This window comes from Festucalex cinctus, chromosome 21, assembly GCF_051991245.1.
Source record: "Festucalex cinctus isolate MCC-2025b chromosome 21, RoL_Fcin_1.0, whole genome shotgun sequence".
NCBI lineage: Eukaryota > Metazoa > Chordata > Actinopteri > Syngnathiformes > Syngnathidae > Festucalex > Festucalex cinctus.
Window position 1 is genome coordinate 5,552,743 of NC_135431.1, and position 24,537 is coordinate 5,577,279.

General features: G+C 36.5%; 1 protein-coding gene across 6 annotated transcripts in view; it reads right to left on the minus strand.

Annotated features, from left to right (window-relative positions):
• cnih3 (cornichon family AMPA receptor auxiliary protein 3) overlaps positions 1 to 24,537 on the minus strand; it is an 87,186-nt gene that overhangs the window by 37,139 nt on the left and 25,510 nt on the right. For 2 of the 6 annotated variants that reach the window (XM_077510523.1, XM_077510522.1), the window contains exon 1: positions 3,769 to 4,345. The exons of the other annotated variants lie outside the window; for them this stretch is intronic. In XM_077510523.1, the coding sequence (XP_077366649.1) occupies positions 3,769 to 3,846 (78 nt within the window). In that variant the 5' untranslated portion in view covers positions 3,847 to 4,345. Of the gene's footprint in view, positions 1 to 3,768; positions 4,346 to 24,537 lie in introns of those variants that run through there. 6 annotated transcript variants of the gene reach the window in all.

A 24,537-nucleotide genomic window follows, 5' to 3' on the forward strand; every position in this document is an offset into this window, starting at 1 on the left:
TTTTCTCTGGTCTCCTGACTGTTTGAACCTCACGACTCTGGCGAGACTCTGAAGTATCTGGTTAAGGTGAAGGGTAATGGGACTTTTATAAGGTTTTAGGTGAATTCTGAACAATTCTGAGCTCTTTAACTCATTCACTCGCAGCCATTTTCACAGAAGTAGTCCCGTTCGCTCCCGGCTGTTTTACTGGACTTTGACTGATTTTGCAAGGCCCACAGAATATTGTGTTTTATGGCTATGAAAACATGGAACCTATCAAAAGAAAGATTAAAGTCTTTTCTTTCATCAGGAAATAAAAAGTATGTTTCTATCTGTTTCCGTTTTGCAGCAATTAGCATTAGAAGAGAGCTAAGTTTAATAAGTTTTCACAAATCTATTTAAAATTGTAAGTAATTGAGCTTTTTTTCTACATGGCCCTGGTTGATCTCCTTTGCTCTGCTGCCACCTGCTGGCCGTTTGTGTAATAACTACCATTTCTGCAACCGTTCTTTGCAGTTGAGAGGCTGCATCAAAGCCTTCTGTATGCTCTAGCATAAAAAAAACAAAAAACAAAACACGTATAAATACGTCTTTGGGACACTTGGAACATTAAAAAAAACGTATTTACACGTTATTGTGAGCAAATGAGTTTAAAAAAAAAACATGTTCGAACATACTCGCCAATATGTTCGAACATGTGTGACACTTTCATCATCCGATTGATTGTGTTTTACAGCAGACATCGGGTCGCAATAAGTTGTGGCCTGCTGCTGAGAGAGAATGTCATTTTTCCCCTGCGCAACACTGTCTAGACAGTCTATATATCACGTCTGCAACCAGAGGTCTTCCCCATCTCTCAGAGGTGCGCCGGAGGATTATTTGGCACACTTCCAGCTTTCATGACACATGGAGGACATTAGCGACTCCCGTTACATGGCAAGAGAATTACTCAAGCGGGGTTGGCCTAGTGAAGCGATGAGCATTAGAGCTCAAGGGAGGTTGCGCTTCACCTTGTATGTTAATTACAACGGCTTCATAATCGTTTCTGTGTGCTCCCCTATGGGCAACCGGTCTTTTTTCGTGTGCAATGACCAGACAAGAGTCTTCCGATTACTGCACTTTGTATTTATTTTTGTAACAATCTGCCGTGTGCTGCTTTACCCAGTGCAGCTGAAATCCCCCTTTGGGGATCAATAAATAATTATCTTATTATCTCCGCTATAGCTCTTGGCACTATTAATACCATACAGGACATACTTGGTGGTGAAAATAGCCATCCATCACTATTGCTTATCACCCTGACCCTTCCTGATAAATGGCCGATTATTTTCCCCTTAAAACATTATCGAAGAAAGCCGGCGTTTACGATGCTGTGAAAGTACCCTCAATGCACCATTTTGCTTGCATAGAAGAAAGTTTAAAGTCTCTTCTTTCATCAGGAAGAAAAAAGTATGTTTCTGTTTCCGTTTTGCAGCAATTAGCATTAGAAGAGAGCTAAGTTTAATCAGTTTTCACAAATCTATTCAAAATTGTAAGTAATTGAGCTTTTTTTCTAGCCCTGGTTGATCTCCTTTTCCCTGCTGCCACCTGCTGGCCGTTTGTGTAAAAACTACAACTTCTGCAACCGTTCTTTGCAGTTGAGAGGCTGCATCAAAGCCTTCCATATGCTCTAGCATTAAAAAAACAAACAAACAAACAAACAAACAAACAAAAAAAACGTATAAATACGTCTTTGGGACACTTAAAAACATTTAAAAAAAAACGTATTTACACGTTATTGGGAGCAAATGAGTTTTAACTGCCTATTTAAAGTTAACGAGCAATATCGATTTTGACGCCTGCATATCGATACGTGTATTGTAACGAGGCCCGCAACGATATATTGCCGTATCGATTTTTTGAGCACCCCCAAGTTATGATAAAGCGGTTCAGAAAATGGATGGATGGATGGATGGATAACTGCAGAGCTCCCGGCAGCAGCAGCAGCAGCAGCAGCCCATTTTGAAGTAGTTTGAATGCATATGACTTAAAAGCACAAAAAAAACAGTTGGCGGGATGAGCGTCTGCCAAACAGCCTCGACAGAAGTAAACGAGGCAACATTCCCAGCTTTCGGCAGGTGTCTCGTTTCAATGTGCAAAGCTTGGCTGTGCAGCATACTTCTACAGCCCCGCCATCATATTCCCAACACACAGCCTCCACCTAATTATGTTTCCTCTCAGCGTGCAGCCTGATCTTATTATGCTGCGCGTCGATATGTCAACGTGAGAGGGAATCGGTGGAGAAGGCGTCACCACTTTTTTTCTTTTTTTCTGTCTTAAGCAGAAAACGCACAATCGAGCGTCTCACAATGTGGATTATTGTTACCTTCCGAATAACACGTCGAGTTGTAAACAAAATAATATGTACATTTAGGGTAAGATTGTTTCATTTTTATAGGTAACGACCAATCATGGCTCAGTTTACTGACCAAACCCCCCAAAAAAAACAGGTGATCCATGATTGGTCGTTACCTACTTCCTCAGCATAGGTGATGTCATTATCAGTTGCCAGCTAGTAGAAAAAAAATAAATAATACTTTTTAAGGGTATTAATAGTACATGAAAAATAATGAAGTTACCACATTAATTATGGATAAAATAGTAACTTTGGACTGTTGAAAATTGTTCAATTAGTCAATTATCTCTTTAAACGTACGGTTTGTTGAATTATTATTATTATTTTAAAAAACAGACTATGTACACAAATAGTGTTCTTATAACATCATTAACTCATTTACTCCCAATAACGTATAAATCCGTTTTTTTAATGTTCTAAGTGTCCCAAAGACGTATTTATACGTTTTCGTTTTTTTTTTTTTTTTTTTTTTTTTTTTATGCTAGAGCATACAGAAGGCTTTGATGCAGCCTCTCAACTGCAAAGAACGGTTGCAGAAATGGTAGTTATTACACAAACGGCCAGAAGGTGGCAGCAGCGCAAAGGAGATCAACCAGGGCCATCTAGAAAAAAAGCTCAATTACTTTGAATTTTAAATAGATTTGTGAAAACTGATGAAACTTAGCTCTCTTCTAATGCTAATTGCTGCAAAACGGAAACAGATAGAAACATGTTTTTTTTCCTGATGAAAGAAGAGACTTTAATCTCTCTTGATAGGTTCCATGTTTTTATAGCAATACAACACAATATTCTGTGGGCCTTGCAAAATCAGTCAAAATCCAGTAAAACAGCCGGGCGCTTCTGTGAAAATGGCTGGGAGTGAATGAGTTTTTAACTGCACCACGCAATGCATTCTGGGAAAATATATAACGCAAAACAGGTCGATTTTACACATCCAAAACTTAGTGTTGCCACCTTCCATTTGCATTTGTGTTATTTTTTTTCTGAACAATATGATGACAGTTGAGCTCCGCAATTTCTGGATTGGCCCACAAATAGCGAAAATTTGCAAATCTTTTGACAGCAATCGTTACTATGTGCAGCCATTCCAAATGCAGCAGAAACATCTGAGAATGGACCCAATTAGGGAAAGCTGCAGAACTCCCAAACCGATCAGGGAAGATTGCCGATTTATCGATTTAAGATAAGCTAACCGTGTTGCCGGTTGCTTTTAAAAAGATTCACGGCTGTATTAAGCACGCCAAAATTAGAAGCCAAATTGTGACAAAAGGAGATATTTACGCAACAAGATCTGACACAGGTGTGCACCAGCCATTTCCGGTATAAGTGTTGTCACCGTGCAACGTTAATACATTCGACACATCCCAAAAATATACCACATCTAAAGTACTTACGTGCCATATTGCGAAGAAGATGAGGGACACGCAGAGAACCAGAGACAGCATGTAGCAGAAGGCAGCAAAAGTGAACATAATTGGGGAAGAAAACGACGGGTAATTCCCCGGGAAAAACGCGATCCCATTAAGATGAAAAACATAAACAGGAAAACAAACAAAAAATACAAAAAGAGGGCTGTGGCGAAAACAATAAAGTTGTCACGCTGCCGCAAGAAGGCGAGGTGGCACCGGCACCGTGACGTCGCCCATCTTAAGGAACAAAAAAAAAAAAAAAAAAAAACGCCGAAAAATGAAAATGAAAAAGGAAAACCTCACAGCAACTGCGTTGTGTCGTGCCTCAAAAAAAAAATCACAAACTGCTTCCCGAATCAGTCCGACGAGAAGCGATGTTCGCCGTCTTCAAAAAAAAAAATAAAAAAAAATTCTTCAACCATAAATCAATGACAATCAGATGCCGACGGATTATTTGATGCAGGGGGAGGTGAAGTGGTGAATAATGCTCCATTCATGTGAGAGGAGAGAAGCGAGCACGTCATATGTAAGCGCGCGAACAGGTGGATTGGGAATGAGCAACAAACGGGGCGTGTGCACGTGTGTCTGGTTGGTGCACGCGCGGAGAAAAAAAAATATATACATTTATTAGGCTACGTCATAGCTGTTTGTTTGCTTTTATTTTTGCCGCCTGGCGAAGATTTTGGATCATTTCCCCCCCTCAATTTTAAATGTACTGATTGATTAATATTTGGCACACGCTATGATCAATTTGCCACCATCAATGATTATGAAAGAGAAAAAAAATTGCATTGCAAGACAGTAGGGGACATAATTAGTTACATTTGTAACCGTGAAAGTGACACATTAGAACTGAACGACTGTTCTAATGGTGCCAAAACGTGACCAAGCTCCATATAGAAGATTTGTCTGGGAGGCTGGCGCCCTCTACTGGTTGTTATTGTATACAACATGGCTGTCCCATTAGAGTCTTTTCGCACTTCATTCATTCATATACCAAATAATTTACCACCAGTTTATATATATATATATATATATATATATATATATATATATAAATAATTACTATTTATTTATTTATTTTTCATTTGAGGGCCACATCCAGAAAATCAGAAGGACGCAAGGGCCACATAATGTTAGGAAGAGAAATTGTTTGGTCCTAAAAATTGTACAAATAATTTATTTGTGCTTTTGCATATTTAGAAAAATGCTACAGTATATAAACCAACTTATTTGTAATATGGCAGTCGGGTTATTATAGTTTTGGAATTTTTCATTTGAGTTTTTTTTTTTTTTTAGTTTTGTTTTTTTAAATGTAGTTAGTTTTAATTATTTTTAAGGGTGTTTCTGTTAGTTTTTTTTAATTAGTTTTAGTTCTTCAATAAATGCTTAGTTTTAGTTTAGTTAGTTTCAGTATTAGTTTTAGTTTTTAAAAAAATGTGTATTACTCGTGCGCAACATTAAAAAAAACACCATAAATAAATCTAAAATAAATAAATAAATAGTTTTTTCGTTAATTTTAGTTAACTAAAATAACCTTTAATACCACCTGTGTTTTTCGACACCTTCCCTTCTTACTTTACCATCTCCAGACATTTTTGTTTTTATTTTATTTGAACTGAGTCAAATGCCATTTTTAGCATATGTCGCGGACCACTAAAAAATGGACGGCGGGCCGCAAATGGCCCCCGGGCCGTAGTTTGGACACCACTGCTCTAATTCAATGCTAGGGCAGCTTTTTCATGTTGAGAAAAAAAAAACGGTATGTATCGGTAGGTATCGGTATGGTATCGGCATCGGCCGATACTGCAAAGCCGGGTATGGGAATCGGTATCGGGTGGCAAAAAACGGTATCGGAACAACACTAATTATAATGATTGCCTGATATGACACACAACACCAAAAAGTAATGAAACGGAATAAACATTAAAAAAAAAAAAATCTAATTACAACTTATTAATTTCTTCAGTAATCACATTTTACAGTCTAGTTAGCATTACAGAGCAAAAATGAAGCAAACATTTATCTCAGTTCTGAGCTTCTTTGTCCTAAGCCTTTCCTGTCACTCAAGATTTCCTACGATGTTAAATCGAGAACGCCACTGTTAATTCGACGGCAACGCAAATCCTCTTAAAACACATTTTTTTGTATATGTTCTCATATTTGGCGAGGAAATGTGTTTTTGTTTGTGGACTGATAGTGACAGGGGTGTCAAAGATAACGTTTACGGGATCTATTTTCGTGGCCGTCAGTCAGGTCTGACTGGCATAGCAAAGGAGAGTTTCAAATCTTAATTTGTTTGAGATTAAATATGATGACCGTGACAGACAAGCACTAACTCGTTAAATATTCAAAATGCTTTGATTAAAAGCAGGGGTGTCAAACTCATATTAGCTCAGGGGCCACATGGAGGAAAATATATTAGCAACCGGTAAAATCATGGTTTAGAACTTAAAAACAATTGGCGTCAGTTATTCACAGATTTTTTGCTATTTGCAGGCCAACTGTAAATATATTGTAAAAAATAAAAATAAAATAAAAATAGACCATGGATGTTACGTGTTAAGTGAATGTGTGTCTTAACCAACATTTGTTTGATTTATGTTGGTCTATATTTTTATTTATTTATTTTCCAACAAACCGTTGATTTGGGTTGTGTAAAATAATGACATCCAGGTCAAAAAGTTACATTACTCATCTGAGGATTGCCTTTGAAATTAATGAATTAAGTTTCGATTTTGCATAGCATTTTTTTTTTTTTTTTTTTTTTTTTTTCACCAGTTTCAAGATTATCTCTCGGGCCGGATTAAACACCTTTGCGGGCCTGATCCGGCCCACGGGCCGTATATTTGACACCCCTGGATTAGAGGGAGGGATTAGAGAGACACTGAAGTAAAGTAGCGGCTCTAGTTACTAGACTAAGTGCAATTTCTGGAGAAATTGCGTGGGAATGCTGAAAGCTGAATGCCAATAGCTGAATGTTTATGAAGTAAATTGAAAGACACATTATGTGAAAATTAAAAAAAATGTTTTAATTGAAATTGAAAGATAAATAAATAAAAAGATCTGAGCAGTATCACAGAGCTGATAATGACGATCAGTTGTATGCATGGAAGTGGGACTTGGAAAAAGTTCACTGTCAGTCCCATTGAAAATGAATGGGGGGAAAGCTGAAATTTAATGTCAAATTGTGCGAGTACTTTAAGTAAGTAATGTGGATATATATAGCGAGGAATGCATGAATTTTTGATGCAAGTTTAAATATGAATGGTGTAACGCCGAAGTATTATGTGGGAGTTGTTTTTCGGCCAAAAAGTGAGGAGAATAAAAATCTGAATAACATATGTAAGATGCGTTCAACATTCCCACAAAAAATAAATAAATGAATAAATAAATACATACATACATTTAAAGCAAAAGTTTATCAGTATTTAATCCTAAAATGTCATTCTTGGTATTTCAAAATTGGAAGTCACATAATACATGTATCCTAAGAAGGAATATTTTACGTTTTTTTTTTTTTTTTTGCTTGTCACTCACTGTAAGAGTGGCTCCAGGTTGATGTATTTTGCGGTCTCACCACTAGATGACACCATTCCCTGTTTTAATATGTCGCATGCTTCATTTCTCACACCATTCTCATCAGCTAATGCTAATGCGCACTTCGCTTATAGTTAACAGCAGGGGCGGAGTAGTTGAAAGGATTGTTGTCTGTCTGGAACTTCCCTTCTGCCCCCCCCCCCCCCCCCCCCACACACACACACTGATGTTACAACCCATTTTTCTGAGCTGCCCTTGAATGCATCATGAACAGTCGTCAAAACAAGAGACGACCAATCACAGCAGATGAGATTTACGTGATGAGCAAAAATTATGCTGCAAGAGGCAAAAACAAGCATTTTTTTTGTTTGCTGTTTATTTTACCATTTTTTTTTGTTTTTGTCTTTCTTGTTTATGTATACTGTTGATTGATTTTTTTTTGGTCTTCATTATTGTGAATGTAGGTAAGATGGAAACTTACATTTGATGTTTATTGCTGTGATTGTTAACTCTTTTACTGCCACATGTTATCAAAAAAATAAATAAATAAATAAACAAAAATAAAAAAAACTGTGCCAGCCGATTCATTGGAATTTCATACGCCGGCAGCCCATTGAAAAGAGACACAATGCTGCCATTTGCTGGCCACAGTTTGTTGGAGTTTTTGATTCCACAACCCATTGACCAGGCAGCACTGCACTTTGACGTTGCACTTAACATTGATTTAAAAAAAAAAAAAACAAAAAAAAAAATGTAGATGACTTCATTTAACGTTTATGGAGGCATACATCGTGATTTTACTAATTGTTATTAAACGTTTTTGGCGGTCAAAGAGTTAAATGCAAGATTTCAATTTAAAAAAAAGAAGGCAAAAACAAGCATTGTAAATTGAGTAAACTGTTACATGATTTTGGTAATGTAAGCATTGTGTGAAAAATTATCTGACGATGACGCTGTAATAATGTGGAGTGACTCTGACTCAATTATTGTCATAATTACCACCCATACACTATAGGTGTCATAAAGTAAAATGTGTAATCTGCCCTACTCCAAACTTTCCATTCATGGTTGATGTTATCTTTTGCACGTTAATAACGCAAATTGCTAATTTACCAACATACAGCTACAATATCCCGCCAACTGTGCACTGCATTTCAGTACTATAAAATATATGTTGGTTGTACCAGTGCATCTCTGTAACCTCTGCTTATTTCCTGCAGCACAACTGTTGTACACAAAGTGACAGGCAATAGAGAACTCCATTAGCTTCCTGGAAGAGAGACAACTGTGAACTGCCGAAGCGCCGGCTACCTGCTGAGGAATCTTTTCTGCAAAGTCACGGTATCCTTCTCCACCACTGAGATATACAATGTTTAGAGGCATTGTTGTTTTTTTGTTTTTTTTTCTTTTGTCAAAGAGAAGTCAGGATGTCATCTTGACCCCGAGGCGGGATTGCGATTTCATTGCTTACAGTCGCTCCAAGAGCACCTTGATGTAATTGTGGAGCCAATCAATATGGAACATTAAAAGTGGTAACAATAAGGTTGGCGAACGGTCCCTTTAAAGGCACATCGGGGAATTGGGGTCATTTATAGGAGCTCGTTTGCGTGCCAAATGTTCAGATTAACTTTCCTTTTTTTTTTTTTAAATATATTTTTCAGGAAAAACAAAGAATTTAATATTTGCATCACAAGATGATTTAGGCAAAAAAAAAAAATGACATAGGCAATTATTTTAAGAGGGTTACTTTACGTTATTGACGCCTTCTTAAAATAATCACAGAAGCCATTTTTTTTTTTTTTTTTAAAGATTTTTCAGCAAACCAAAAAAATTGAACCATTTGCATCATGAGCTGATTTAGGCACAAAAAAATGACTTAGGCAATTATTTTAAGAGGGTTATGTTATGTTATGTTATTGACGCCATCTTAAAATAATCACCCAAGTCATTTAAAAAAAAAAAAAAAAAAAAAGATTTTTCAGCAAACAAAAAAATTGAACCATTTGCATCATGAGCTGATTTAGGCACAAAAAAACTTTTTGTTATGCTATGTTATGTTATTGATGCCTTTTTAAAATAATCATCTAAGTCATTTAAAAAAAAAAAAAGATTTTTTTAGAAAACAAAAAAAATTAACCATTTGCATCATGAGATGATTTAGGCAAAAGAAAAAAAAAAAAATGCAAAAAAATGAGTTAGGCAGTTATTTTAAGACGGTTATGTTATGTTATTGACGCCTTTTTAAAATAATTACCTAAGTCATTAAAAAAAAATAAAAATTTTTTTTAGAAAACACAAAAAATTGAACCATTTACATCATGAGATGATTTAGAAAAAAAAATGAATGCAAAAAATATATATATTTATTTGCAAATAAAAAAAATGCAAAAAAATGAGTTATGTTATGTTATTGACGCCGTCTTAAAATAATCACCCAAGTCATTTAAAAAAAAAAAAAAGATTTTCAGGAAACAAAAACATTGAACCATTTGCATCATGAGATGATTTAGAAAAAAAAATGAATGCAAAAAATATATATATTTGCAAATAAAAAAAATGCAAAAAAATGAGTTATGTTATGTTATTCACGCTGTCTTAAAATAATCACCCAAGTCATTTAAAAAAAAAAAAGATTTTCAGGAAACACAAAAACTGAACCATTTGTATTATGAGGTGATTTAGAAATAAAAAAATGACATAGGCAATTATTTTAAAAAGGTTATGTTATATCACTATCTTTGCTATAGGTTTGTGGGTGTGCTGGAGCCTATCCCACCTGACTTGGATTCAGATTCAGATTACTTTATTGACCACTAAAAATCACAAGCCGTCCAAGTAACATGAAAACGACCAATAGAGGGAGACAAACCAGTAAGCCTGGCAGCTTCGATTTCAGCATGCAGAGTTTCTTAGATGGGAAAAAAAAAGAAACAAAACATAAGCAAGCAGAAGAGAGTTGGCAAGCTCCACCCTGAGCTGGTCAATGTAGTTCATGTTATGTTTATTAATTTCAAGGTGAATGTCAAAGGATGCCAACGGGGACTGAAATAGACAAAGAAGTTGTGTGACATCAGTTGTCATGGGACCTCACTTCACTCGAGCGTGAAGAACAGTGGTGCATGAGTGAATCCTCTTTTACAGCCCGTGTACTGTAAATATGGGGGGAAAAAAAAAAAATAAAAAAATAAGACATTGAATACTGCCTTACATTTGGCTGGCAACCAGTCCCGGGTGTACCCCGCCTACTTCCCAAGGCCAGCTGAGATAGGCTCCAGCACCCCCTGTGACCCTTGTGAGGAATAAGCAGCCAAGAAAAAAAAAAAAAAAAAAAAAAAAATCAGACCCCGACACCAGAGGGGCTCCGTAGAGTACTCAGTTAAGGGTGTTTAAAAAAATATGTTTTTTTTAAGCTAGGTTTAGAATCCTTTTACCGTTTGTTTTTCTCAATTCACATCTCTCTTTTGCTGTTCTCTCACATCCATGCTTTATGTACATCATCAATTATTCAACATGCAGTTTTTACAAGCACTACCACCCACTCTGCTGACTGCACACACTTTTCAATTCATAGGTACGCACAAACACAGCACCCACATGCATGGGTGCAAACACCTCATTATAAAACCATTTTACACTCGAGTGACTTCCGTTTAAAAAGAGAAACACCAAACATAATAAGCTTGATTCCATTTTCGAGAATCTTTTTGTGGCCATTGTTTTTGTGTTTTGGTTCCAAAGGCTGCTTCATGAATGTGTTGTTTTTTTTCTACATTACTTAGTTTTTATTATTCAATTCAACAACAACCACTTTTTTTTTTTGGTGTCAAGTCGGATTATTTCCTTCATCTGAGGCAAACTGGGACCTAAATGACCTTGAGTGGCAATTTAATGGCTGTCAGTTTAAACATGAAATACATGTTGCAGTGGGTTCGCTTCCCCACCTGGGAGACCATGTTTGTTTGTGTGCGTGTTTGTATGAGTGTGTGAAAAAAACAAAAAACAAGCAGGATGTCACCCACCACCAACTGTGGCGTGTTCGCCCCGATCTCGCTCGGAGTAGCTAACGAGCGGCTAGCATGAAACAGCTGGAGTGGCTAACAAGAGCAGCTAGCGGTAGAAGCTAGCAAAAGCTAAGAAGAGATAATTTTTTTTTTTTAAAGTTTTATTCCGTTCATGACATTTTTTTGAATTTTAGTTTTCTCGTTAGTTTTAGTTAACTAAAATAACCTTTAATAGCACCTTCGTTTTTCGACACCTTCCCTTCTTACTTTGACCATCTCCAAACATTTTTGTTTTTATTTAATTTGAACTCAAATGCCATTTTTAGCATATGTCGCGGGCCATTAAAAAAATGGACGGCGGGCCGCAAATGGCCCCCGGGCCGTAGGTTGGACACCACTATGTTAATCAGACAACTTTTTGATGGCGGCCATTTGCCAAATCGCAGAGTAAATGGTGGTCGTGAAAATGATTGAGGCTACATTAAAAACAATTCCCACAGTTTTATCTCGACTTACTGTCAAACTATGTTTGCATCAGCTTGCGAGTCTGCGCGCTGAGAGTGGTCGTAAAAATAGCTGTGCGAAGATGACAAAGTTACAAAGGATAAAAATGGATCACAAGAGACGTGCCTCGAATCCCTGAAATAGAACGAGAAGAAAGACAAAACGATCGCAGGCTCCTTGCCACATGATTTCCTGCGGTGACTTTGACATGTTTCGAAGCTAATAAAACAGCGCTTGGTCAATCATCACATTGGCATATATCTGATATGTATCAGGGTTGTTGTTTTTTTTCTACATTTGTAAGAACTGATTTTGATCTCAGGATATTTGTTTCCACGCGTTTTTTTTTACACACTGACTGCTATAATGCATATCTGAATTGTGCCATTTGGACAAAAAAGATAATAAATAAAGATATGTACACCTGAAAAACCAATTATTCACCAACCAACCAACCAAACCAACAATTATTCCACCAACAATTCAACAATTATACCCTGAAAACAAAATATTCCAAATCTAAAACATGGGTACTATGCAGGGGGGTTAATAAGAAACAAGCATTGTTTAGCTGTTTACTAGTATTAGTTTTTGTTTTTTTTAAATGTGTATTACTCGTGCGCAACATTAAAAAAAACACCATGGGTGCGACGTCATTATTCCAGTTTATATCAAAATAAATCTACTAAAAGTCACATTTAAAATCATCCCCAAAGGCTCATGCATTAAATTAATTACCAAAGACTAAAACGAAGGACATGTTTGCTATAATTATAGTTTTAGTTAGTTTTGTCAACCTAAAATGTAGTTTCATTTTTTTATTTTTATTTTATTTTTTTTTTTTTAAAGCATCTTAAAAAAAAAACATAAATACGTCTTTGGGACACTTAGAACATTAAAAAACGTATTTATACGTTATTGGGAGTAAATGAGTTAACTGCAACATACAGTTATAATCTAAGTGTTTATTCGAAACACAACGCTCTTCCTTCAAAAAGCTCTTTTGTTATCCACTCATATTTTGGTCATGTTTTTCAATTTGCAGCGGTCTCATTCTAACCAGAGAATACGGACCATTTGTCGTCTTGCAACTCCCCCCCACGCCTGGCCAATATCTGCAGTACGCATGCACGCTCTCATCTGCAAAGGGGTTTCCCAGTTCAGGCATTCCCTCACTCGCTTTTGCTGCTGATGCAGCGTGACCGGGATTATGCTTTTAACCAAGTCCAATGGCTGCCTGCTCCCTCCCTCCCTCCCTCCCTTTTTTTCCCGTCTCTCCCTGTGCCGTTTTCTGAAAGGGAGAGCGAGAATTTAAAAATAAATGACCCTGGAGGAGAACAATGTTCTTTCCAAGCTGCGCAAAGAAATTTACTAGCGTCCGCCATGCGAATGCGGGACATGCTAACGAGGGCGCACATCAATTTGTCACAGTATAAATCGAGCAAAAAAACAACAAAAAAAGATGTTTTAATGACTCAAGTTTTTGGTTTTGTTTATCATTTTAATCGCCTCCTATTTTTTAATCAAAACATAATAATGCACCCTGCAATGGTTATGTTATTGTCATGTTATCACTGTCATGGTAACATATTCAAATCTGCAAGCTCAGACTTACAGTTATTGGCTCAGCACTCCGAGCTAAATGGAAGCCCAGTCAAAGCCTGGTAAAAATAAATAATTTACCACAGTCCCAGTACATATAAATGTCTCCATAATTTAGCTTGAACCTGACAGGACTAACCCAGAATCCTGTTATAAAATCATTTTGCAGTGTGGGGGAAATTATTATTATTATTACTACTTTTTTTTTTTTTGGAAAAATTTCGTACACAATTGAAGGTGACTTTTCTTTATATTTGGGGGGAAAAAATGGATGAAAGAATCAGAGGTTCCTTTCCAAGCTTGGATGGATGCACAGTTAAAAAAAAAAAGAAAAAAAAAGGCAATGTTTATTTTGGTGTATATTTATATAGTTGGAATAACATCAAACTAGGTTGCCGTACGGTGAACTCGCTGCTTTTAATAATCCAAGGGACTACCAGGGGATAAGGCTGAGATGGATATGGATGGATATAAACAAAAAAAAACAAAAAAAAAAGGAACAAAAGTGACAGGAGAAGCTGCTCTCCCACTGTTTATTACACACTGAGAATAATATAACGAGTTCAACTATATTTTTACATCCACATTTGAGGCCTGTAACGTGCTTTCATAATCTGGTTCATAACATACGTTTTCATACAAATCTTGCAGTGTACATGGACTGAATAGTCACTGAATAGTAGTTTCTAAATTTTAGTAAAAAAAATAATAAAATAAAATAAAAAATTGCAACAAATGACTTATAAATTCGTATCGGGATTAATCGGTATCGAATTCAATCGCGATACGAATCAAATCGCCAGGCACTAGGCAATTCACACCCCTAATATATATATATATATATATATATATATATAATTTAAAAAAAATAATTAATATCTGCAAAATGTAACACCCTATAAATTGTGGCAAAGTTGATTTCATATTGCAATGAATAATTTAATGACAAAAAAATGTGGTACTCTCACATAATGAGCTGAGCATTTCTTGCATCACAAAATGCGCTGCTATTACATAATGTCTCATGCATGTTTTGGGGATGTGGGAGGAAGCCAGAGACCACCCACACAAGCAGGAAGGAAATCGACACAGAGATGTTCCAACTGACAAAAAAATAAATTAAATAAAATGAAATCAAAATGTTTCCCTTATCCAGAGTAAAACTGAGCAGCCCCTTAAACGTTGAAATCTATTAATCTCTTCCTGGAAATACTAATTTTATTCATTGTGCAATTAATTGAAATTCAGTTACAATTTCAGTTATTACACTCCACAATTACAAAATCAGCATAATCGTTAAAAAAAAAAAAAAATAAAAAATAAAAAATAAATAAATACTTTTTTTTTTTTTAGTTGTTTAAATGCATACATTTGAACCTTCTTTTTTTTTTTTAATTAATTTAATACATTTTGTTTCATCCAAAATAACTTGCAGAATTATATAGAATTTTATTTGTCTTAATATTTTTAGTTGTTTTTTTAAACGCTTGAAATTTTCATTTTGTGTTCATCCTGCACTCAAACTTCAAGTTTAAACTGTTAAATAATGTCATCTTCGCCCCGATAAAAGGATAACCAACAGAATCCAACAGAGACGGATGAGAGCTGAAACTGCTGAGCTGCAACATTCGCAGTCAGGCGTCATCCACTCCGCTCCAACGAAGCAATCAAAGTCGAGAAGATAAATGAGGGAGAAACTGCAGAGGGAGAGTCGGCCATTGATCCAATAGAGAAACAAATCGATCTTCCGTTATGTTAGCGGGATTTAAAAAAAAAATACAGTAGCAGTCACCTGTGACTTATTGTTTGTTACTGTCAATTCTCAAAACCAACCGCCTTTAGATTTAGTCAGACTTTTTTTGTTTGCCTGTGTGTCCAAGTACATTTTTTTTTTTTTTTTTTAACTCTTTGGCTCCCAGCCATTTTCACAGAAACAATCCCGTTCGCTCCCGGCTGTTTTACTGGATTTTGACCGATTTTGCAAGGCCCACAGAATATTGTGTTCTATTGCTATAAAAGCATGGAACCTATCAAAAGAAAGATTAAAGTCTCTTCTTTCATCAGGAAAAACATAAAGTATGTTTCTATCGGTTTCCGTTTTGCAGCAATTAGCATTAGAAGAGAGCTAAGTTTCATCAGTTTTCACAAATCTATTCAAAATTGTAAGTAATTGAGCTTTTTTTCTACATGGCCCTGGTTGATCTCCTTTGCTCTGCTGCCACCTGCTGGTCGCTTGTGTAATAACTACCATTTCTGCAACCGTTTTTTGCAGTTGAGAGGCTGCATCAAAGCCTTCTGTATGCTCTAGCATAAAAAAAAACAAAAAAAAACGTATAAATAAGTCTTTGGGACACGTAGAACACTAAAAAAACGTATTTATACGTTATTGGGAGCAAATGAGTTAACGTCTTCCCCCTCTGCCATCGGTCGCTTGTACTCGTCTGCGTCACGAGTACTTGAAAAAAGGCTCACAAATCTATTTAAAAATGTAAGTAATTGAGCTTTTTTTTCTACATGGCCCTGGTTGATCTCCTTTGCTCTGCTGCCACCTGCTGGCCGTTTGTGTAATAACTACCATTTCTGCAACCGTTTTTTAGCATAAAAAAAACAAAAAAAACGTATAAATATGTCTTTGGGATATTGCAATGTCACGATATTGCCGGTATCGTTACATCCCTGCCTCACTGGCTTGCACTGCCCATATAAACATTCACGCTTCACACACAAAAGTACTCCCTCTCAGTGGCTCTTAAGCAGAAGTACCTCTCGTTCTTCCGAGTGTTCAGCCCTGAAGTGGAACCCAGTCACCGGTTTCCCCTTGTCACTCATTAAGTTAAGTGTGTGGGAATCCCCTTTTAAAGTGGAGACATTTTAAGGATTTAGTTGCCTTTTCAGGAAAAGTATTATGGTAATTCTGAGGAAATGTTTCCTCTAAAGTTTTAATGTAGCTCTTGACTGGTGAACAAAACTCTCCCAAGACAAACGCAGTTAAAGAAATGACAGCAATAAATGTGATGATGGTTTGGAAGAGTCGAGGATCAATGAATTGCCATTCTAAATAATTATTACTGGCAACCAGTTCAGGGTGTTAGACAGGTTAAAAAAAAAAAAAAGATGGCGTTATACATAGAAAGGTCTTCCCCTTCCTTTAATAATAATTTGTCCATTTCTGATACAACTGCTGCCATGGCTCCTTAAAGATTAGCCACCGTTTTAAAATCTCTATAAAGTGAAAAGGAAAATACAGTCAAACTTCGGTTTTCGAACATAATCCGTTCCAGAAGGCTGTTCTAAAAGCGATTTGTTCGAAATCCAAAACAATTTTTCCCATTAGAATTAATGTAAATAATTTTAATCCGTTCCAAGTCGAAAAAAAAAAATTTCCAAATTTTTTTTTTTACTATTTTACACCATAAACTGCACTGTATACTGTTTAGCATAAATAGAAAAGGGTAGAAATAGACACCGTTTTATTTAGATATCTAAAATGATGGAAAAAAAAATACAAAATGCAAACATTTCTTTTTTAAATTCAATAGTTCTGCGCACTACTTTCCTCTTTTCTTCCCCAGCTGCAGTTCATAGAAGACACTCAATGATTTGCAGCTTCTTGTGCGGGTCGGGGTTGATGAACTGATACTGCTTGTCCAATCCTTCCTTTTCTTCTCCAAATCCCCCAAAAGAGCTTGAGCCAAACAATTCCTCCAGCTAAGCTTTAAATCTCAACCGCGTCTTTTGATCCGAAGACGGGGAGATATAAAGACAGTATGTTATTGTCTCGTGTGAATTCTGCATGATCTGAATGCGATGATGTTAATATTCCAGTCACGTTCAAATTCATCACCACTTAATTATGAAAACAAATGTCATCGCTATGTTTAGATAGCTATATTAATTTGCTGCGCCTGAAAAGTAATTCTTTGTTTTTCTTCAACAAATGACATTCTCGCTCGGAGATTGTTTTAAAAAAAAAAAAGGAAAACGCAGCTGTGGGAGGTGAGGAAGCAATTAACTCCCTAATAAAAGGCCCGTCTGTGAACCTTGCTTCTTTCATAAATGTTGCTGTTGAAATCATACGTTGAGATGAATGTCATGTAAATGTTACCTTTGATATTTTCCATTCTATTCATGCACTATAGTTAATACAGAAAAGGTGGGATCACAAAGTTGTAAAAAATAAAATAAAATAAAATAAAAAAATGATTGATGGATGAAGACTTTTGGGTTGACTGTCCCTTTAAGACCAATTGATCGCTGTTGGTCAACAAAAAAATTTATGTGGATGAACAACGAACAATAGTGGTCCATTGCAATATTATACTGTGAACAGTTATCCACTTACCTGAATACATAACAGCACAGAGAGAAAGAGAAATTTCTATAATTTGACATGTTTAAATAATGGAATTATGACATCATGATTTTTCTTGTCACCAGAAAATTTTGAACATGTTCAAAATTGCAACAAGAAAAAAAAAAAACATGAAAACTGTTTTGAGAACCATTAAAACTATTTTACAGAAATGTTTCGGAAATGTTGTTCGCCAGCGTCACAAAACGTTCGCTCAGTGGGATACGGGCCAACTGCTCAACATTTTAGCTCCTCGGCAGTACGTTTTCTCCGATTTCTGTAGTCCTCCATGAAAGCGGACTGATATTTTATGAACCAAAATAAAAACGATTTTACTTTGGAAAACAATGATGAACATTTTTTTGCCTATTTTCCTCACATTACAGACAAAAGCAGTAGCTGAATAATAATTAATTTACTGTATGTTTGTGCACTAGCACCCATTTGAAATAATGTATTTAAAAAAAAAAAATCTGATTCGTCAGTTAACTGAAATAAATAATAAAAATGACAGTGTGACAGTGACAGTTTAAAACTATTTTATGTCAGGCTTCCATGCTGGAGCTAAACTTGCTACTAATGGGGAAAAAAAGGATATTAAAATGTAAAAAAGATATATATATATTGTTAAAGTGTAAAGCATATGAGACATGCAATCTACTGGAGAAATTCAATTTTGTCCTTGACTTAGCAGGAACACAGGAGAGCTGCAGATTGGGTACATTAACATATGTTCTACTTTAATGAGAAGGACAGATGGTGGGTCATTATTTGGGGTTTTATCTCTTGTGACTTTGGAGCAAAGAAGAAACGACTGACCAGGAGGGATGGAGGGAATACAAGGTAAACGGCAAAAATGTAGCAGGAAGAAAAAAATTTGATGAAATTAAGATATTTATTACAATATTTTAAGCATTCACAATGTGTTTACAATTTAATTTTGAATCTAAATAAAATAATTTAGTCAAACATTTGATTTTCCTTTTGAGTACACATTGACAAGTTGTTTTATTGTTGTGGTTGCATTGGGAACGTTCAAAATAGCCAAACAAAAAATACTGCTATCGATACCAAGTAACCAGTACCACTATTAATTTTGATGCATGGAATTTCTATTCAACCAATGACAAATATTTTGAAATAAAGTTAAATCTCCGATATAGCATTTCCTGAAAATTTAATGGCATATTTCTATGATCATAAAAATGCCTATTTTGCATAATTAACACAAGCAATAAAATTAATTTAAAAAGTCCATATCAAAATATGTTGTTGTACAACTTTTTAAGGAATATAGTGAAGTGCAAAGAAGTAAATTAAAAACAACATTGCTTCAATTAACATTTATGGTTATTTTTTTTGAGAGATTTTTATGAATATAACAGAAGAGAACAGTGCAGCTTAATTTTCACATGGCATGTTTTGGCCCTTATATGTTTAAAATGGTCAGACGGAGGCGCACGTGCCACGTAATATGCTTGTGAGGCGAGTCAATATGTGGAGGAGCTTAATAATGTGTGCTGACATTAGCATGTAAGTGCCTCAATATTAACTGTTATGAGAGATTGTAGGTTGTTCATTCATAAAAACCAACCTGAAATGATGTCCAGCATTCCACACTCACACTTACAAATTCTGTAAATTGCTTCTCTCTAATGCCGCCTCAATACACGTCTAGCATCACTGTGCGTGATGAGCAATGAGCTTAACTGGCTGGTGAAAACGAATGGCTGAAGGAAGATAACATACACAATCTAACAGGCTTCCATTGAGTAACAGTAATCAAAGTGTCAGCTGAGAGCTTCAATTTGTTTTGTGGTAGCCAAACTCCCACTGTCCTCTTTCTTCGTTCATAATTAAATCATTGTCATAATTGATGAGTTTATTTTCTGAAAGTGCCGTTGTAATCTGTGGTCTATGAGGCGATCAACTTCCATCTTATTTTAATCTACTATGAGTTCAAGACATATAGAGGCCTATTCACTAAAGGTTTGCGTCGCCTTTGCACCGCGCGAACCGGTAAAAATGGAGCAATCTGGGAGCGCCTAATTCACTAAACACGCGCAGACGGGGAAAGCCGTCACTAAGTCTGCTGCTGACCAGAATGTGCCACGGTGCGCCGGTGTTATTTGCGCGTATGTAAATTAGGTAATTAGGTAATTGCGCCAGCGCAAATAGCCACACCGACTTTGCGTGACGGAAATAACGTTTTTGGAAAGCATGTATTAACCTGCCGCAACCTCGATCCCGGGATCATGACAGCAGTGCATGTGGCACGGTGCACGTCACTTTGCTGATCACGAGGAGAGGAGAGAGGAGATAGAGATAGAGATAGAGAGGGGAATTTTCTTTTTAGGACATAACGTAACCCGGGCTGATCGGCAATGGTGGGTAGGAATTTTACGATCATTTTTACGTGCCAGATGCATACTATAAAAGCCACCAATACTTAAAAGATGAAAGGTTAAAAAAAAAAAAAAAAAAAAAAAAAAAAAAAAAACTATGTTGTAGTAAGTCCTCCTCAGCAGTAGTTGGCGCTATAATGAAGCAGTTCGACATCAAGAAATCTGTGTTTTTGTTTACAATGTTTTATCATTGTGTTAAATGAAATTTGAAATATCAAAAGTACTAGAAGTGATTATTGACTCAGGTAAGGCTGTCGATCGAATCATGACGGCAAACGTGTACTTACGTACTCAACCAAATCACAACCAAACAATTGTTTAGCTTTTGATTAACATGGTTACAGACTGACGTCTGCCCTGGCGAATAAGTTTAGTACTTGTCCATATTTTGATTTAAAATACAGCATGAGGTACAGGAATTCTTTATGATTTTCAAATCCTGCCAGCAAGCCTGGATAAAACAGTTTTGCCATTTCCAACTTCCAGCTTCAGGCCTAAACCCTTCGCTCAGCCACAGCGTCATAAAAGTACTATATTTATGCACAGCATATGTACGTATGCCATTTAGAGAACATGTGACCATATTATCTCTAAAAAAAAAAACGTGGTACCATTGTCGGAATGCAATTCAGCTCTACCTTGAAACTCCAGTAAATCCACATTCTCTTTCTTTCCCCACACTGTGAAAAAGCATTTCCCATTTTGTGGCTATGTGGTGTAACGTTATGGAGCGGAAAAGGAGACCCCCAAGGTGAAGATGGGAAAGCCCATGTATCATTGCCGAGTCACCATCTTCAGAGCTGATCATGAGCCACCAGTCCCCAGTAAAAAGAAATTGCTGCACTTCACAGTTCAGTAGAGGGGGAAAAAAACCCCCAAAAAAACAGCGTTTGTGTTATTATTAAATGTCCATACAATTTGTCGTCAAGTACACTGACTCTACATACAACGGCTGTAGTACAAATAATGTAATGTATGAAAAATAATTGAGTATTTGACAAGAGATTTGAATGAATTTTTTTCCAGTTTATAAAAACACTTTGTTTTGTAAATAGTTTCTTTTCTACAGTGATCAAAAACAGTTCTGTAAATATTTATTCATACACTTAGAAAGGTTCCTGTTCTGAGTCATTAAAAATGTTCTAGATAGTTCCCTTCCTGTTGTGATTTATATTTATTCATGTACATACATTTTCTGAGTTTATAAGAAATTTTTTGAAAAATAGTTCTTTTGTGTTCAAAAGCATTGATTTGAATCTTTATATTGGCATTTTTGTCAATCGTTTTCAAAATAAATAAAAATATAAACTATATATATAATAACTTTTGATCAGTCCATATCAATTTCTATCTACATTTTTTTTTCCAATTTCATACTAAAAAAAAAAAAATACAGTAATGCAATGATGGAAGCCTCACCCATTTTTGTTAAGCCACGCCCACCTCCGGTTAAACCACGCCCACTTACGGTTAAAATTTCAGTCTGACTCTGGCAAACAAATATCAATATCAAAATGTGGACGCTGCCTCTTGTCCCCAAGTTCGCTGGGATCGGATTCAGATCCACCTGCCACATTAATCTGGAATTCTCCCGGTCAACGTCTGCCTTCTGTCCAACGTACACAATCACTAAATGGTTCTTGGTTGGTCCTCTGTTTAAATTTAAAATGTCCGCAGGAGTCCCTGCTTCCGTTGTCATTCTCTTTCCCACTGTGGGATGCTGACAGTTTATGTCTGCATGCTGTTGCTGGACCATTACCCAAATCCATGTTGTCAACGTGGCATGTGAGCTCTAACTGACAGCAGGTGCTGGCATGTGAATGCAGCATGCTTTTAAAAGTCCTCACTGCGGGGCAAATGAGCTTATGTCTGTCGCCAGAGAACACGACAAGGGTGTAGCATGGTCAACAGAAAAAAATAAAATAAAATACTGTGTGGGTGGAAAAGACATTTTAAAAATCCTATTACTATCACTATATCAATCTGTATCCTCAAGTCCTCAAACCACAAGTCAAACGTTAGAGACCAAAATCATAATTGGAAGAACGATACTGAAAACTCCATTTTCTCATATCAACAAGCCTCAAAAATGTCAAAAAGGCAAATGGAGAACAGAAAACATTTAACTCTTTGACTGCCAAAAACGTTTAATAACGATTAGTAAAGTCACGATGTATGCTGCCATAAACGTGAAATGACGTCATCTACGTTCTTTTTTTTTTTTTCTTTTCTTAAATGGACGGAGCAACGTCTAAGTGCAGCGCGGCCTGGTCAATGGGTTGCGGAATCAAAAACACCACCTAACTATGGCCAGCAGATGGCAGCATTGTGTCTCTTTTCAATGGGCTGTTGGTGTATGGAATTAAAATGAAATGTGACAGAATCTGATGAATGCTCTTAATCAGCAAAATGGCACTGTTTTTTTTTGTTTTTGTTTTTCCTAACGTGTGGCAGTAAAAGAGTTAAGAAAACAACTGCAATTTGTATTATGAATAGGAATTCGAATTAGTTCTCATGGCAGTCAAAGCACCCATATTATGAATTGACAATGGGGCCATTATTATGCACCAAGAAGTAAGACAATTTGCTTATTTCATCGACATAATTTCACAGGCACAGTATATTATGAATTAAAGAGGAAGTCAACCTTAAACATGTCTTAAAAATAATATGTGACCTCACTAGTCTAAATATGACATTCTGATTAATATTACATTGTGTGGAATATGAGTTAGGAAGCAAATTCAGGCGTTTTTATCTATCTCAGGGGGCGGCCATTTTGCCACTTGCTGTCGACTGAAGATGACATCACAGTTGCTCAGGGCTCAGGCAACGACCAATCGCATCTCATCCCCATATGTTAGGATCTTTGAAGACTTAAAATGGTCTATAATTGGAAATAATAATAATAATAATAATAATGATAATGATAATGATAATGATAATAATAATAATAATAATAATAATAATAATAGGGGGGCACGGTGGCTGACGTCTGCCTCCCAGTTCTAAGGATTCGGGTTCTAGTCCAGGCTCCGCCCTTCCTGGTTTGCATGTTCTCCCCGTGCCTGCGTGGGTCTTCTCCCGGTACTCCGGTACGCCGGCCCCCTCCCACATTCCAAAGACATGCATGGCAGGTTAATTGGACGCTCCGAATTGTCCCTAGCCCAAAGCCAGGTGAGATAGGCTCCAGCACCCCTTGTGAGCAATAAGCGGTCAATAAAATGGATGGATGGATAAATAAACGCGAGTACAGTGGGGCAGTTTCCTTGGTGTTTTAAAACATTTTAGAAATGAGTAAAAACCAAGAATAAAAAAAAAAAAAAAAGAATATATTTAATGTGCAAGACACACTGGTGGTCATAGTTCAAACCACATTTGGTGCGTTTTACTTGGAGATTGATGGTGTAAGTGGGCGGTGCTAAGGTGAAGGTGCACGAGCAAGAAGAGGAGGACACGACTGCTGTCATATCGGAAGACCTTTTGTATGAATATGGACCTCGCCCTGTCATAATGGGAGATATAACTCACTAGGGAATAGGAAGCAGGGACAGCTTCAAAATAACGGCAAGGTCATATGAAGGAGGAATGTCGTTCGTACCGTCGCTTTGGAATATGCTCTTTCCCTCATCATGTCTCAGCATGGCCGCTCCTCATTACGTATATATCGATTTCGCTATTTTGAGGAGGCTGTGGGATCTTTTTTGCTGTTCTGTCCTCAGCGCACAGATTAAATACATTATAGTTTAAGCAGCGGTCCTGAGCCTTGCTGTGTCACACTGAGTTCTTTGTCCGAGGGGGTCATCGTTCATCGCCATGTTATATAAGCCAGAAGGTCAGACAATCTTGTTCGACACTCAAAATGCTTCATTTGGTTGGAACAGGGTTGTCCAAACTTTTTCGTTTGAGGGCCACATACAGAAAATCCGAAGGACGCAAGGGCCACATAATGTTATGAAGAGAAGTTGTGTTTAGTCCTAGAAATTGTACAAATAATTTATGTGTGCTTTTGCATATTTAGAAAAATGTTACAGCTAATATTGACATATGTGCTCGAAGCTACATCCTACACCGTAATCTTCAATCACAGAAGTTAATTTAATCCTTTTAACTCTTTGACTGCCAAAAACGTTTAATAACGTTGAGTAAAATCGCGGTGTATACTGCCATAAACGTTAAGTGACGTCAACTACTACTACTTTCTTCTTCTTCTTTTTTTTTTTTTTTAATATATCAGAGGTCAGTGCACCATCCAAGTGCAGTGCAGCCGGGTCAATGAGTTGTGAAATCAAAAACACCCACTAACTATGGCCAGCAGATGGAAGCGGTAGCTGCTCGGGCCCTAACTAGA